General features: G+C 39.2%; 1 protein-coding gene across 4 annotated transcripts in view; it reads left to right on the forward strand.

Moving 5' to 3' along the window:
- GALNTL6 (polypeptide N-acetylgalactosaminyltransferase like 6) overlaps window positions 1–14,611 on the forward strand; it is a 967,667-nt gene that overhangs the window by 425,219 nt on the left and 527,837 nt on the right. For all 4 annotated transcript variants that reach the window (XM_036888959.2, XM_036888958.2, XM_036888957.2 and 1 more), the window contains one exon: window positions 4,641–4,779. In XM_036888959.2, coding sequence (XP_036744854.1) covers window positions 4,641–4,779 — 139 coding nt within the window. The remainder of the gene's footprint in view (window positions 1–4,640; window positions 4,780–14,611) is intronic.

Raw genomic sequence — 14,611 nt, forward strand, 5'->3', positions numbered from 1 at the left:
TGACTTGTTTATTTTTCATGTAAATTGAAAAAGTTAGTGACATTTTTTCCTAAGAAATCACAACAGGAAACCTGGAGAGGTCCAGTATTTTATTTTTTGATGCCCAAAGTGAAACAGTTAGAAACGTTTTTGATTCTGTGCCTTAAAATCAGAGAAATGTAATCTGCATGCTTCTTGAGCGTAGGATTACTTATCAGTCCCCAGCTGTTTGACCCTGGCTCTCAGCTCCACTGAGCTTAATGCCTTGAGGACAGAAGCTAGAAACTAAAATTTAAAAAAATGCTTTTACTTGCATCAAAGGATTAGTGATATAGAAACCAAATTTCCTACCCTCCCAAAAAAAAGAATTCCATTGATTAAAAACAAGTAATATATTGCAAAATCAAAAGTTAATAAGGTGAAAAATAGAAAAGTCTCTAAATGTTTTGAAAAAGAATGTTTTAAAGAAGGTAAACTTTAATATTTTATTCATGAAAACTTTTGGTTAAATAAAACCTTTGACCTTTAGTTAAAAGGCACTATTAGGTTTCTTTCTTAACACGATAAGTTATAAGCACGTGCACTTTTACACACACACACACACACACACACACACACCTACACACACATTCAGAAATGTATCCTACTTGGATTACATATGCAGTATTTAGCAGCAATCGCATTAAGGTTATTACTTGAATAAATGCCTGCTGACACCAGTGTAGGTTATTGTTAACTGTAGAATTAAATGAGAAATCTGACAGGAGGTACCCCTGAAGAAAAGAGGGAAAGGAGAGAATAGCTATTATTACTTGAAAAAAAAATGATGTGTACTTTGAACACATCTGTGATAAATATACACATTTATTAGAAAAAAATGAGTTCAGACTGGTTAAAAAATAAGTACAATAATCAGTCCCTTCAGAGTGTGCCATTTAAATGGAAAATATAGTGGAAGAAAGGATATGATTTATAGTACGGTGAAGAGAAACACATACTTAGAAAAACAACAGAAAATGCATAGGACTAATATAAAGAAAATTGTGTGAAATTCCACTCTGATCCAAGGGAAGACACCTTGAAACATTGTTGAGCTACATACAATGTCACTTCTCCAAGGAGAACTGACAAACCCAAAACTAAAAGAAATCCAAAATAATGATTTTTTTAAATAGGAAGATGTGTCTAAAGTTCATTTAGAAAAATACCCCAAAGTCACGAATGAGTTTGAAAACTAATATTGAATAAGAGGGACTTATTTATAACAGGTTAATAAGAAACTGTGAGAGGAAAAACAAAATTATCTGGATGAAAGAAATCTTAGATTAATTTTGAGCCACTCCGACCATGTTTTAACTGATGCATTTAGACCATTGACATTCAAAGTGATTGTGGATATAGTTGAATCAGTAGCTAACGTATTTGTTTTCTTTTCTATTTGTTGCCTTTGTTCTTTGTTCTATTTTTTTTGTCTTCCACTTTGTCTTTTGTGGTTTTGAATATTTTGTATGATTCTGTTTTCTCTCCTTTATTAGCATAAATTATACTTTAAAAAAAACTTTTTAAAAAGAATTGCCCTAGTATTTGTAATATATATTTACAGCTAATGCAAGTCCATTTTCAGATGACACAGTTTCACAGGTTGTGTGAGTACCTATGACACAATGATCCTCGTCCCTCTGTCCCCTCTCTTGTATCACTGCTGTCATTCATTTCACTTCTACCTATGCATACGTAAGTGTGTATATATCCATGTATATAATATATACACAAGCATAATCTGTAATTTTGGTATTATTCTTTGAAAAAACTATTATGCTGTCAATTAAGAAAAATAAAAATAAAAAGGTTTTAGTTGTTTATTCTACCTTCCCTTATTCCTTCGATGCTTTTCCTTTATGTAGTTCTCATTTCTGACCCATGTCACTTTCCTTCTCTCTAAATAACTCATTTTAACATTTCTTACAAGGCAGGCAGCAAATTCCAATTTTTTTTGCGAAAGTCTTTATTTCTCCTTTACTTTTAAATGATAATTTTGCAAGGTACAAAATTGGTGGTTGATGGTTTTGTCTCTCAACTCCAAATATTTCACTCTACCCTCTTGCCTGCATGGTTCCTGAGGAGGATTGGATGCAATTCTTGCCCTTGTTTCTCTGTAGGTTGGATTGCTTTTCTTCTGACCCCTTTCAGGGTTTTTTCTCTCTCTTTGATTTCCCCATTACTTAAAAATGATACGTCTAGGCGGTGTAGTTTTTTGTTTGCTTGTTCTGGCATTTTTCCTGCATGGCCTTCTCTAAACTTCTTTGATCTGTGGTTTGGTGTCTGGCATTAATTTGGGGAAATTCTTGGTCATTGTTGTTTCACATACATCTTCTGTTCCTGTCTCTCTCCCTTCCCTTTCTGCCCCTCCCATTATGTGTCTGTCACACCTTTAGTAGTTGTCCCACAGTCCATGGATAATCTGTCCTCATTTTGTCAGTCTTTGCTAGCCTTTTGGTCTTGGAGGCTACTTTTTCTTAGGCAATGTCCAGTCCCCTGAGAAGCCCCAAAGGCATTCTTCATTTCTGTTTCCATGTTTGTTTGTTTTTATTTCTAACGGTTCTTTTTTGTTCTGTCATTGAGTTGCCCTCTCTGCTTACATTGCCTTCTGTTCTTGCTCCTCTACTTTATCCTTTAGCACCCTTAGCGTATCAGTCACAGTGATTTTCAATCCCTGTCTGTTCATTCCAACATCTCTACCATGTCTGATTCTGCTGCTTGTAGCCTGCCTCTTTAAACCATTTTTTTTTTTTTTTGGCCCTTTAGTGTGCTTTGTAATTTGATTTCTTGGTAGTTGGACATAATGCACTGGGTAAAAGGAAGTGCTGACAAAGGCCTTTGTAACATGGTTGGGGGTCAGGGAGTGCCCACAGCCTGGGGTTAGGTCTCCATCCTGGTGAGCCTGCCACTCCCTCAGATTGCTTTCTCCTCTTTTTGGTAGGAGAGGATGGCTTAGAGTGGGCTGGAGTTGGCTATTTCCCTTCTACCAAGACAGTGGGGCTCTGATAATCCCCAGCAGGTGAGGTTCCAGTTAACTAGATCCCCCTGAGCGCAGGACTGGTCAAGAACCCAGCAGATGAGGTTCCCGTTAACTAGTTCCCCCTGAGCACAGGACTGGTCAAGAAGAGCCCAGCAGGTGAGGTTCCCATTAACTAGTTCCCCCTGAGCACAGGACTGGTCAAGAACCCAGCAGATGAGGTTCCCGTTAACTAGTTCCCCCTGAGCACAGGACTGGTCAAGAAGAGCCCAGCAGGTGAGTTTCCCATTAACTAGTTCCCCCTGAGCGCAGGACTGGTCAAGAAGAGCCCAGCAGGTGAGGTTTCCATTAACTAGTTCCCCCTGAGCGCAGGACTGGTCAAGAAGAGCCCAACAGGTGAGGTTCCCGTTAACTAGTTCCCCCTGAGCGCAGGACTGGTCAAGGAGAACAGAATGCTCTCAGGTGCTTGAGGAAGGTTCCTTTTATCGCCCTCCTCCTGGAAGCACGAGAGAGTCTTTTCTCCAGCATTGACTCTGGGCACCTGGCTGAGCCCCTGAAGGTGCACCCCACAGAACTCTTTGAGCCTCCCTGGGATTGGTCCCCCAGAGTCTGTAACTCTCAGGCTTATCTGCACCGAGGTGCCGCCAGTTCATCAGTTACAGGTCAGGCTCTCCACTCTGGGCGCTGGTTCCCCACAGCCTGCGCTCCTGAGACCCTGCCCTGCTGAGCCTCTGCCTCCTGTCTCTCCGGGGGCAGCAGTTTGCCCTGTAGCCTCCTGTCTCTTAGGGATCCAAGAGGACTTGTTGATCTTTCAGTCCGTTCAGCTATTTGCTTGTTGTTTGGATGGCGCGGCACCTTCCAAGCTCCTTTCCTGGAGCCCTGGAAACTGGGAGTCTTAGACTTAAATGAAATCAACTTAGAAAATATTTACAGCTGTGTAATTAACAATAATACATATAATATATAAATTTTAAAAAATCAAATACAAATTGTTTTTTAAAAAGCCCTGAACTATCATTTCATAATGTAAGGAATATAAATGATAAAATATGAAATTATTAATTTCATTAGTAGTCAAAAGAAGGCAAACTAAAGTATGAATAATACATTTCACCAGTAAATTTCAAAACATTATCCAGTGTTTCTGAGTATGTGTGACAACTGTCACAAGTACTTTAAAGATATTCTAGCAATTCTACTTACAGAAATTATCCTCCCCCTTCCAAAAACACATAACTAGTAATATTTAAGCAAAGATATTCATTTCAACATTGTTTATAACAGGGAAAATTAGAAATAACTTAAAACTTCAGTGGAATGGTATAAATTGGATAGGACAAAATAATGATTGGAAGTAAATGAAAAGATGGCTTTTTTATACCATCACGTTGGATAAAATCAAATTATAAAGTATGTATATAAGAATCTGCATACATATGTTAAGAAACCTACTCTTAAAATCTTAGTGATTCTCTCTGTAAAGTGAGATGACTCTCTACTTCTGTTTTGTTTGCTTTTAATCATGAGTATATTTCTTTGTTTCTAAATAAAATAATATGATGTAATAAACTCTTACTGCAGAAGACTTGTGTGGAGCACAGTGCCAGGGGCCTAAGGATGACCATCCATTTGTTTCCCCTGCTAGGAAAAGGGGAACAGGGGAGGCCGTACCCGCTCACAGAGGAGGACCACGGGGACTCAGCCTACAGAGAAAATGGCTTCAACATTTTCGTCAGCAACAGTATTGCACTCGAGAGGTCCCTGCCGGATATCCGCCACGCCAAGTGAGTGTCCGCCAGCCCATGTGCACGGTGGCTTTCTTTGCCTATTTGTTTTATTATATTGAATGTGTATCACAGTGAGATACATAACCAGAATTTTTGCCCTCATAGTTTTATAAAGTACTTTTATATTTCATAAGCTTAAATATGTTCGATTTTAAATTGGAATAACTTTCAAAAGAGCAAGTACTGACTCTCTTAAGCTTAATCCACATTCTCATTATTGAGCTGACCGTGACATCTCCACTCAAAATGAAATGTTTTCAGGTAACACCCACACTTCCACCTTTGGTCGTGTAGACCATGAGGCAGACACGTTTTCAGGTGTTGAGCGCTGTCAGAGCTGTACACGCAGATGTGGCCTCATGGGGCTTGGCTCTCACACCAGCCTATGGTCAATGCCATGGTTATATGTTCCATGAAAAATGCCCAAAATGAGTGTTTCCATAATCCTGAGTTGATGGTCGGTGGCTCAGTTGCCTTGTGGAGTTTGTGAGTTGCTTGTGGCTTGTCATTTGTCCACGAGTTGTTTTTACTGAATCATAGCTAAATATTACAATGGAAATGGAAATCAGAGTATCACGTATAGTTACCTGAAATCCCTCTTCTCTGTACCATCTGTCCCTAACCTTGCTTACTGTCGTTTTTACCTAGTCCGTGATGGTTTCCTTGTCAGCCTGCGCTGTGCCGAATGTGTGCCAAGAACATGGAATATTATCATAATTTGGAGTTGTGGTGCTACCATGCGTATTTGATAAATCTACCCAACTCTTCTGTTCATCTCCATCTCCCTTTGAAAACACTGTGTGAGAGAGAAGATCCTAGAAAGTAGATAAAAGGGTAACTAATGAAAAGAGAGCCAGGAATTTGAATTATACCAAACTACAGTGAATAAAGCTCTTAATTTGGAGCAGAAATACTTAACCCTTTAGAAACAATTTAGTAAGTTGTGGCTTGGGGACCATTTTTCAGCTGCCATATTGTGTCTTTATAAGCTTATTGTAAAGTATAAAAGAATTACTGGTTTCCTCCTCAGGTTGTATGTGAATTTGCATTTCCCAACATGGTTAAGCAGAGAATTAATATGAAGAACCAATCAATTTTGCCCTAAATGGAGTGCTTTATATATTGGACCAGGCCTTCTAAGTAGCCAGATGATTCCCGGGTTAGCTGAAGTTATCTGCCGTAATTCTCCCTGACTGAGAGCATTTCCAGTTATGAGAAATTTTAATACCTAATTGCACGCCATCTAAGATGCATTAAATTGCGTTGTTGCCATAATAAATGTGCTCAGAGAATAATTTCCGTCCGCCTCCTCCCCAACGCGCCCACTTCCAATCTTTTAATGTGCATTCAGGTGGAAAGAATCGCAGATGGTAACAGTGCAGAAAATCACTGAAGTCAAAAGAAGGCTGATATTCCCATTCTTCTCAGAGAGTGTATTTTTAGTGTAACTACCACCTTTTGAGAAAAGATATTCTTAGGCAATAATGGAAAAGAAAATGGAAAGAGAAATTTTTTTTTTGTAATTTTTCCTAGCATTACTGAGTTTACGTATCAGAGGGCATTATTCTAAATGTTAGGGGAGGAAAATGTGGCTGAAGTATGGCCTGTGACCATATCATTACTTATTTACTGTGGCTGGATATTTAATAGGACAGTCACCTGGTGAGATAATAGCAAAAAAAAAGAGAAAGCCACATTGACAGAGGGTGGGGCACGGATGGCCGCCCCCAGTCAGTGTGAAACCAAGAGATGGCAGCTCCCCGGGCCACCAGCGTCAGACTCCCAGCCAGACAGGACGGGAGGCTCAGTGTTGCCTCTTTTTTGGTCAAAATCCTCCAGCAGGAAACTGTGAGCCCGTGAAAGTCCTTCAGGGATCCCACTGTTTAATCCTAATGTGCTTTTGAGCTCATCTGTCAAACTGTGCTGCTCCCCGTGCAGGCACAGGTGAGCACGGAGCGCCGCCCGGGGTGCGTGGGCCCCCAGGTCGCCACGCATCCCAGCTTTGCCGGTGGACCTGGGCCTGCGCTAGGCGAGCACGGCTTGTTTGTGTTGACAGGACCACCGGCAGGGAAGGCCAAACCGGCGTGGCCCTTACAGTCCAAGGCAGCAGCTCCGAGGCCCCGCAGTGGGACCGCGGCTCGGAGCCCGGGGCAGCGGCCTCGGATGTTCTTCTGCGCCCAGGCTTTGTCCGGGCAGCGCTGGCGGGCGGTGTCTTGCGCTTTTGCTTAACTTGATCTTTACTCTAAACACAGAGTTGCAGTCCTTGCCCCCCGTTCTGCACAACAGACCGCCCTCTCTGTCACGGGGTGCTCTCTGCCCGCTCCCATTCTCCTGTTCAGTGAGTGACGTTCACGGCTCTCGGTGTTCTGACATGCCTAGTGCACATTCTCATTCACTGGGAGGGATTTTCAGGGCATGGATTATTTCAGGAGTCTCAATCCAGGAAGCATTTCTTCTCTTAATGGTCCTACTGCCCTCTTTTTCTTCACTAGAATAAGAATGAACTTTATTTTGGCTTTATTATTTCACTGACAGTAATAGAGTCCCATTAAGTAGGAGTCCTAGATAAAGGAAAGCTGATTGGTTTGTGTGCAATGATTTGGTCATTCTTGCTTATATAATAATAATAATTACTACTACTATTAATGATTACTACTACTAATAAAATACTACTGTTAATTATAAATACTAACAATAAATTCTAAGCTTTTCATTTATGCTCTAGACTTCTTATATTCTTCCAAATATGTCTGGCATCTCCCCATCTTATAAATTACATTTTAACTTTTCATACAATCTATGCTTTGTTACTGTTGGATTTCCAACCTCTTCTTCTGCATTCACGTCTGTGGGCTTGTGGTTGACTTCTGTACTTTTTTGAAGGCAGATCTGTGTTTCATAAATGATCCCTTCTCCACTTGCTTCCTAATTAAGCCTACACCATAGTCTGCTCAGCCTGGGCTCTATCCTTAGAGCATGTTATCTTTATCTTTTATTGAATGCACTGTTGATAGCAGTTTTTCCGATGAGAGCATCCGTATGGCAGTTGTCCCAGTCTGTGGCCACCTGGCTGGCCTGACTTTATTTTGCCACACTTGAATTATTCCATGCCTGTGCACTGACTGTGCCTTTTCTTTGTATTCAGTCACCCGTCTGGCTTACCTCATCTTTGAATGCCACAGTGTGTCTCATTTTAACTTCTAGTTCAGGAGAGGTAATGTAAAACTTATATTTAGAACACAAAATACATATAAAATGGGGAGATAGAAAACCACAGAAGGCAGGGTGGCCTCTATAACAAAGAAACTGATGAACTTATGCATGAATGGATTGGAGAATATTTGAGCAAGTATTACTCCCTAGATATGAACAAATTCATCAGCAGTTGCCACAGATGCTCCCTAAAACATGTATAATTAATGCATGTGAGATGAAATTACACCTATGAAAAGAGGACATGCATCATTAAGACATGTAAGAGTTGTGTGTACTAGGAGAGTTGAAGTAGGCTTTGTAGAGGATTCAGGTAAATGAATCATCAAGATGAGATTCATTTTTTTGCTGTTATAAAAGAATGCAATTTACAGATACATATTCATGCATATACATACATTAATTAGGATACAAGTATAAGGTTGCTGAGTAGCAGGGAGATTGAAAAATTAAACTAGTTCACTGACTTGTGGCTTTTCCTTTCATTTAACTTTTCCTTGACATTTGATTTGTACTCCCAAGATAGGGATAGTCTTAGCTTCAACAAATAAAATAGTGAATGTTAGGAGAAAATTCTATGATATCTCAATTCTTGAGAAAATCTAGAATTTTTATAACCTCTTGGATTATATGGTTGCACTTGTATCAGACTAATGTGTCACAGTCCACTCTATGTGTAATTTCAGAGCCAAGTGAGAGATTCAGATATGGTTTAGAATTAAAATATTACCTTTATTATTGGTAAAATTCTGTTTGTGGGCACGGCTTAGTAGCAGGCTGCATGGGATCCCTAACTGTGCATTCCAGAGTGAGGCACGCTCAGCCTTCAAGTGACAGAGCTTGCTGGGCACCCGAGGGCAGTTGTGTATCAGAAGGCATGGAGGGCAGAGTTAGATGCCTGGTCTCTGCAGGCAGGCAGGTTCCAAAGCAGAACCGTGTAGGGGCTGAGGCAAGCTTGGTCGCTCCAGAGGTCAGACTCATCGGTCATGTGTCCTTTTCTCCTGGAAAGAATGTATGAGAAGATGGAGAGAGGCTCAGAATATTAATCTAGCGGCTGTCCCCCCACATGGGGGCGTCTATGGAGAGCAAAGGGGTCACCTCCCAGGATGAACAGGGCACGGGGTCTGCTTTGTATATGAGGAGAAAAGCGGTATGTCAGGGTACACAGACTGTGGGTATATTTTATTTTTCTGTACCTTATAGTTTAAACATCCCTGCCTTCTGTAAGTTATGTTGGATAATAATTCTAAAAAGCAGGACTTGCACGGTGGTGCTGCAAAAGCAGGCTGTCATTTCACGTCCTGTTTACCTGCATCATGTTCCTCACCAGGTATTAAGATCATTAAAACTGAGACACCAGGTTTACTAAATCAGCTTCCCCATGACTTTTTTTCCCCTTTTCCTTCTGATGTTAATGCTTCTGATTTCCTTCCTTCTTTTCCATTCATAAGATGAAAATATAAAATATAAGGAGATCAAGTGAACTACACTTCTAAAATTTAAATTGTGAAAAAAAACTCTGAGTCCATTTTAAGCTTATTTAAGGAAAAATAATTCAAGGTGTCTGATTTGCTACGAATTAGTGTCTATGCTTAGAATGATATTTATTTTAATTTCATGTGAACTAGGAAAGTGTTATTGTTTTGACTCCTATCTATTGAATACTAGAATTCATTCACAGTGATATTTGAGTTTAACCATCTAAAAATGTGCAAGGATAAAATTATTTTATTTCTCAATTTCAAAAGCTACATAAAAATTTGGGAAACACTGGCTTCCTTTCATGTTTTTATTAGGATAAACCTGTGAAGTTGGTGAAGTATTTTCTTTCAACAAGTTCACATGTGAATTTTAAGCAATAAAATGACTGTTTGTACCCTCCAATCAGTGGTGAATACCCCCACAGAGGGAGATAGGGAGTGTATCCTTTGAAGCAAATGGTTTTCCAGCCTAGGGTCTGTCTAAGGGTGGCTGCAAAGGGAAAACAATAATTAAATCACCAGCAGCAGGCTTGGGGGTTGGGGAATAATCAGGGACAACAGATAGGAAATGATCTTTCTAAACTGTTATTCAAGTAAGTACCCTTCACTATTCTTTGCCAGCCAGCTTGGATAAATAATTTAGACATCAGTACATTAGTGTGTTCCTAAGGATCACTAAAAAAAAAAAAAGTGATGAAATACCAACAAAAACTTACACACATTATCCATTAACTAAAGCTTGAAAGATATGCAAGATATTTTTTATCACTGTAACTAAAAGATGTGTCCCAGTTGAAATGAATATTCCTAGGACAGGTAACAGTTCAGGAGTTATCAGACATTCGGCTTCGGAGTGATTGGCAGATCACAAGGCCGAGTCTTTGACAGGAGGGCTGAGGGCGAGCCCAGAGACCCCAGGGCCCAAGGGGAGGCACAGCGAGGGTCATGCACGGTGAACACTGGCACCGGAACCAACAGGCCTCCTAAAAATAAGCTTAGAGCTGCTCCAAAATCATGTCTGTTGAATTTCAAAGTATATCCTTTGTAATCTGAAAACATGATAAAGATCAAAAGAAAAAAAACTGAAAGTTAGCATAAGAGTGAGAAATAGATTCACAACTTTAATTACTTAAATAGAAGAAAATGGAAACTTGATGTAATGATGCATTCTGTAAGAGTAATCCAGCAGTAAGAATCCTAAATTTGTTCCTTCTGCATTTTATTCCTACCCATCAGAGTTTAATCTGTGAGTCAGAAGTGGTGATTGATACTTTATCTGATTTTTAAATAATAATGATAAATCTACAATTTTGATAAGCTAACATCATATTTATTAGTGAAAGGCTGGATGCATCCCCCCCAACATCACAAGGTAAGGGAAATGTCTACTCTTACCACTTCTGTTCCGGATTGTACTGTAGACCCTAGCCAGGCAATGGGGCAAGAAACAAGAAATACATGGCATGTAAACTGGAGATGAATAATTAAAACTGTCTCCATTGGCAGATGGCAATCAGTATAGAAAATCCTAAAGAATCTACTTAAAAAAAAACTATTAGAACTAATAACCAAGTTTAACAAGGTGGAAGGGTACAAGATCACTATAACAAAAATCACTTTGTTTTTATATACTTGCAGTTGCAGGAATAATCTGAAAATGTAATTAAAAACACAATTCATTTACCATTAAATCAAAATGAAAAAAAAATACTTAGGATTTAGTTGAAAAGGGACATAAAACTTATCATTTGAAAGCTACAAAACACTGAAATCGAAAGAAGATTGAAGAAATGGAAACTCATCCCATGTTGGTAGATCAGAAGACTTAACATTGTTAAGATGGAAAAACACTCCATGTTGATCTACACATTCAAAGAAATCCTTATCAGAATCCCAGCTGGTTTCTTTGTAGAAATCAACAAGCTGATTCTAAAATTTATATGGAATTGTGGGACCCAGAATAGCCAAAACAATCCTGAAGAACAGCAATGAAATAGAGTGACACACACTTCATGATTTTGAATTTATTATAAAGCAACAGAAATCAAGATATGTGAGACTGGTATACGGGTAGATATATAGCTCAACAGAATATAATTTGAGAGCCCAGAAATAATTCTATACATCCGTGGTCAGTTGATTTGTTGACAAGGATGTCAAAACCATTCAATGTGGGAAGAATAGTCTTTTAAACGCATGGCCCTGGGACAACTTGATAGCCACATGCAAAAGAATGATGCTGGGCTCTTACCTTAGACCACATAAAAGTCAGCAGAAAATGTACCAGAGACCTCAACATAAGTGCTGAAAGAAGAAAATGCAGAGGTAAATCTTCATGACCTTTCATTGACAAAGTATTCTTAGGTATGATACCAAAAACACTAGAAACAAAAGAAAAAAATAAATTGGACTTCATCAAGATTAAAAAGTTTTATTCTTCAAAGGACACCATTAGGAAAGCAAAATGACACCTCAAAATCAGGGAAAATATTTGCAAATCACATATCTGATGAAGGGCTTGTATCTAAAATACATAAAGAACTCTTACCATTTAATAATAAAAAGACAACCGAGTTAAAATATGGGCAAATGATCTAAATAGTCACTTCTCAAGGAAGAGATAGAAATGGCCAATGAATTCATGAAAAGATGCTCAACATCATTAGTTATCAGGGAAATACAAAGCAAAGCCACAATGAGGTACCACTTCACACCTTCTATGATGGCTGGAGCCACAGGGTCATATAATAAGTGCTGGCAAGGGTGTCCAGAAACTGGAACCTCGTGCACTGCTGGTGGGGGTGTAGGTGTCGTTGCTGTGAATCATAGTCTGGCAGTTGCTCTGACAATTAAAACAGAGTTACCACATTACCCTACAGCTCCACTTCTAGGTGTGCGCCCAAGAAAGAAAAACAAAACATATGTTCACATCCACATAAAGCTTAACAGCATTCTTTAGAATAGCTGAATGGTGGAAAAAACTCAAATGCCCATCAGTGGATGAATGCATACACAGAAGGTGGTATAGCCATACTACAGAAGATTATTCAGACATTAAAAGGAAAAAAAATCACTTATAAATGCTACATCTTGGGTTAACCTTGAAGATATTATGCAAAATGAGAAAAGCAGACCCAAGGTTCCGCATGATATATGATTTTGCTCATGTGAATGTCCACAATAGGGAAATCTGTAGAAATAGTAGATAGTGGTCACCTTAGGGCTGTGAGGGGTAAGGTGCGGGAGAGTTATAACTAAGGGTTGGGATTTCTTTTTGAGTTGATTAACAAATTTTAAAAGTGGGCTGTTGGCTGCATTCATCTGTGAATATACTAAAAACCATTGAATCGTGCAGTTTAAATGGCACAAAAATGAATTATAAGGCATATGAATTATATCTCAGTAATGCTGTTTTAAAAATGATAAATCACGCCCAGTTTTTCTGTGTCAAATAATTTTATTTTACTCCTTTATTTTTACCAAATCAAGGGATTAATTCCTTTGGTAGACTTTATCATCTCAGTCATTGTCATAAGTATTAACCTTGAATGTTTTGTAACTGGTATGTAGTGAGAAGTGCCTATTATTTTTGAAGTGCGAGGTTCAAGTATCTCAGTGTCATGAACACTATTTTATTTTCTAATAAGATTCCACCTAAAAATCTACAATTCCTGCTGTGGAAAGGATTGTTTGGTATTCTCTGCAGAAGTGGAAAATTCATATGATTTTAAAAAGTACTATTTAAAATACTGGCTCAAATTTAATCACATATGATAATAAATATCTATACCACCACATCTGTAAAATGATCTCTTTTCCCAGATTTCCCCCCATCTATCAGCCCAACTTCTATACAGATACTAATTTCTTCAACTCCAGTTCAGTTCTTCAGCAAGCCCTAACTTAACTCAAGACACTACAGTGGCATAAAATTTTTTCTCGCCAAAGTCCTAATGATTTCCATGTTGCCAAAATCCAACACAGGCAAACCTTGTTTTAAGTTCTTCATTTTACTGCTCCTCACAGAAACTGCCTGTTTCACAAATTAAAGGTTTGTGGCAACCCTACACTGAGCAGTCTATCAGTGCCATTTTCCTAACAGCGTTTGCTCATTTTGTGTCTCACATTTTGGTGATTCTTGTAATATTTCAAACTTTTTCATCATTTTTAGATTTATTATGGCGATCTGCCACCAGTGATCTTTGATGTTAAAATTATAATTGCTTTGGGGCACTGTGAACCCATCCAAATAAGGTGGGGAACTTAATTGATACATGCTTTGTGCTCTGACTGCTCCACTGACTGGCCATCACCCAGTCTCTCTTCCTCCCCTCCTTCCTTGAGACACAACAATACTGAAATCGGGCCAGTTAATGACCCTGCACTGGCCTCTAAGTGTTCCAGTGAAAGGAGGAATTGCATGCCTCTCATTTTAAGTCGAAAGCTAGAAATAATTAAGCTTAGTGAGGAAGACATGTTAAAAGCTGAGATTGCCCCAAAGCCAGGTATCTTGCACCAGTTTGCCAAGTTGTGAATGCAAAGGAAAAGTTCTGGAGGGTAATGAAAAATGCTATTCCAGTGAACACACAAATGGTAAGAAAGCAAAACAGCCTTATTGCTGATGTGAGAAAGTTTTAGTGGTCTGGATAGAAGATCAAACCAGCTACAACATTCCCTTGGGCTAAAGTCCAATCCAGAGCAAGACCCTAATTCTTTTCAGTTCATTGAAAGCTGAGAGAGGCTAGGAAGCTGCAGAAGAAAAGCTGGCAGTTAGCAGAGGTTGGTTGATAGAATACAAGAAAAGGAGCTTAGATCTCTGCAACAGGAAAGTGCAGGTGGGGCAGCAGGTGCTGATGGAGAAGCTGCAGCAGGTTATCCAGAAGATCCAGCTGAGATCATTCATGAAGGTGGCTGCACCGAACAGCAGATTTTCAATGTAGACAAAACAGCTTGGGAAGGGATGCCATCTAGGACTTTCATAGCTAGAGAGGAGAAGTCAATGCCTGGCTTCAAAGCTTCAAAAGACAGTCTGACTTTCTTTTAGGACTAATGCAGCTGGTGACTTTAAGTTGAAGCCAATGTCCATTTATTATTCTGAAAATCCCAGGGCCCTTAAGAATTATGCTCAATATACT

Source organism: Manis pentadactyla, chromosome 1 (genome assembly GCF_030020395.1).
Source record: "Manis pentadactyla isolate mManPen7 chromosome 1, mManPen7.hap1, whole genome shotgun sequence".
NCBI classification, from domain to species: Eukaryota; Metazoa; Chordata; class Mammalia; order Pholidota; family Manidae; genus Manis; species Manis pentadactyla.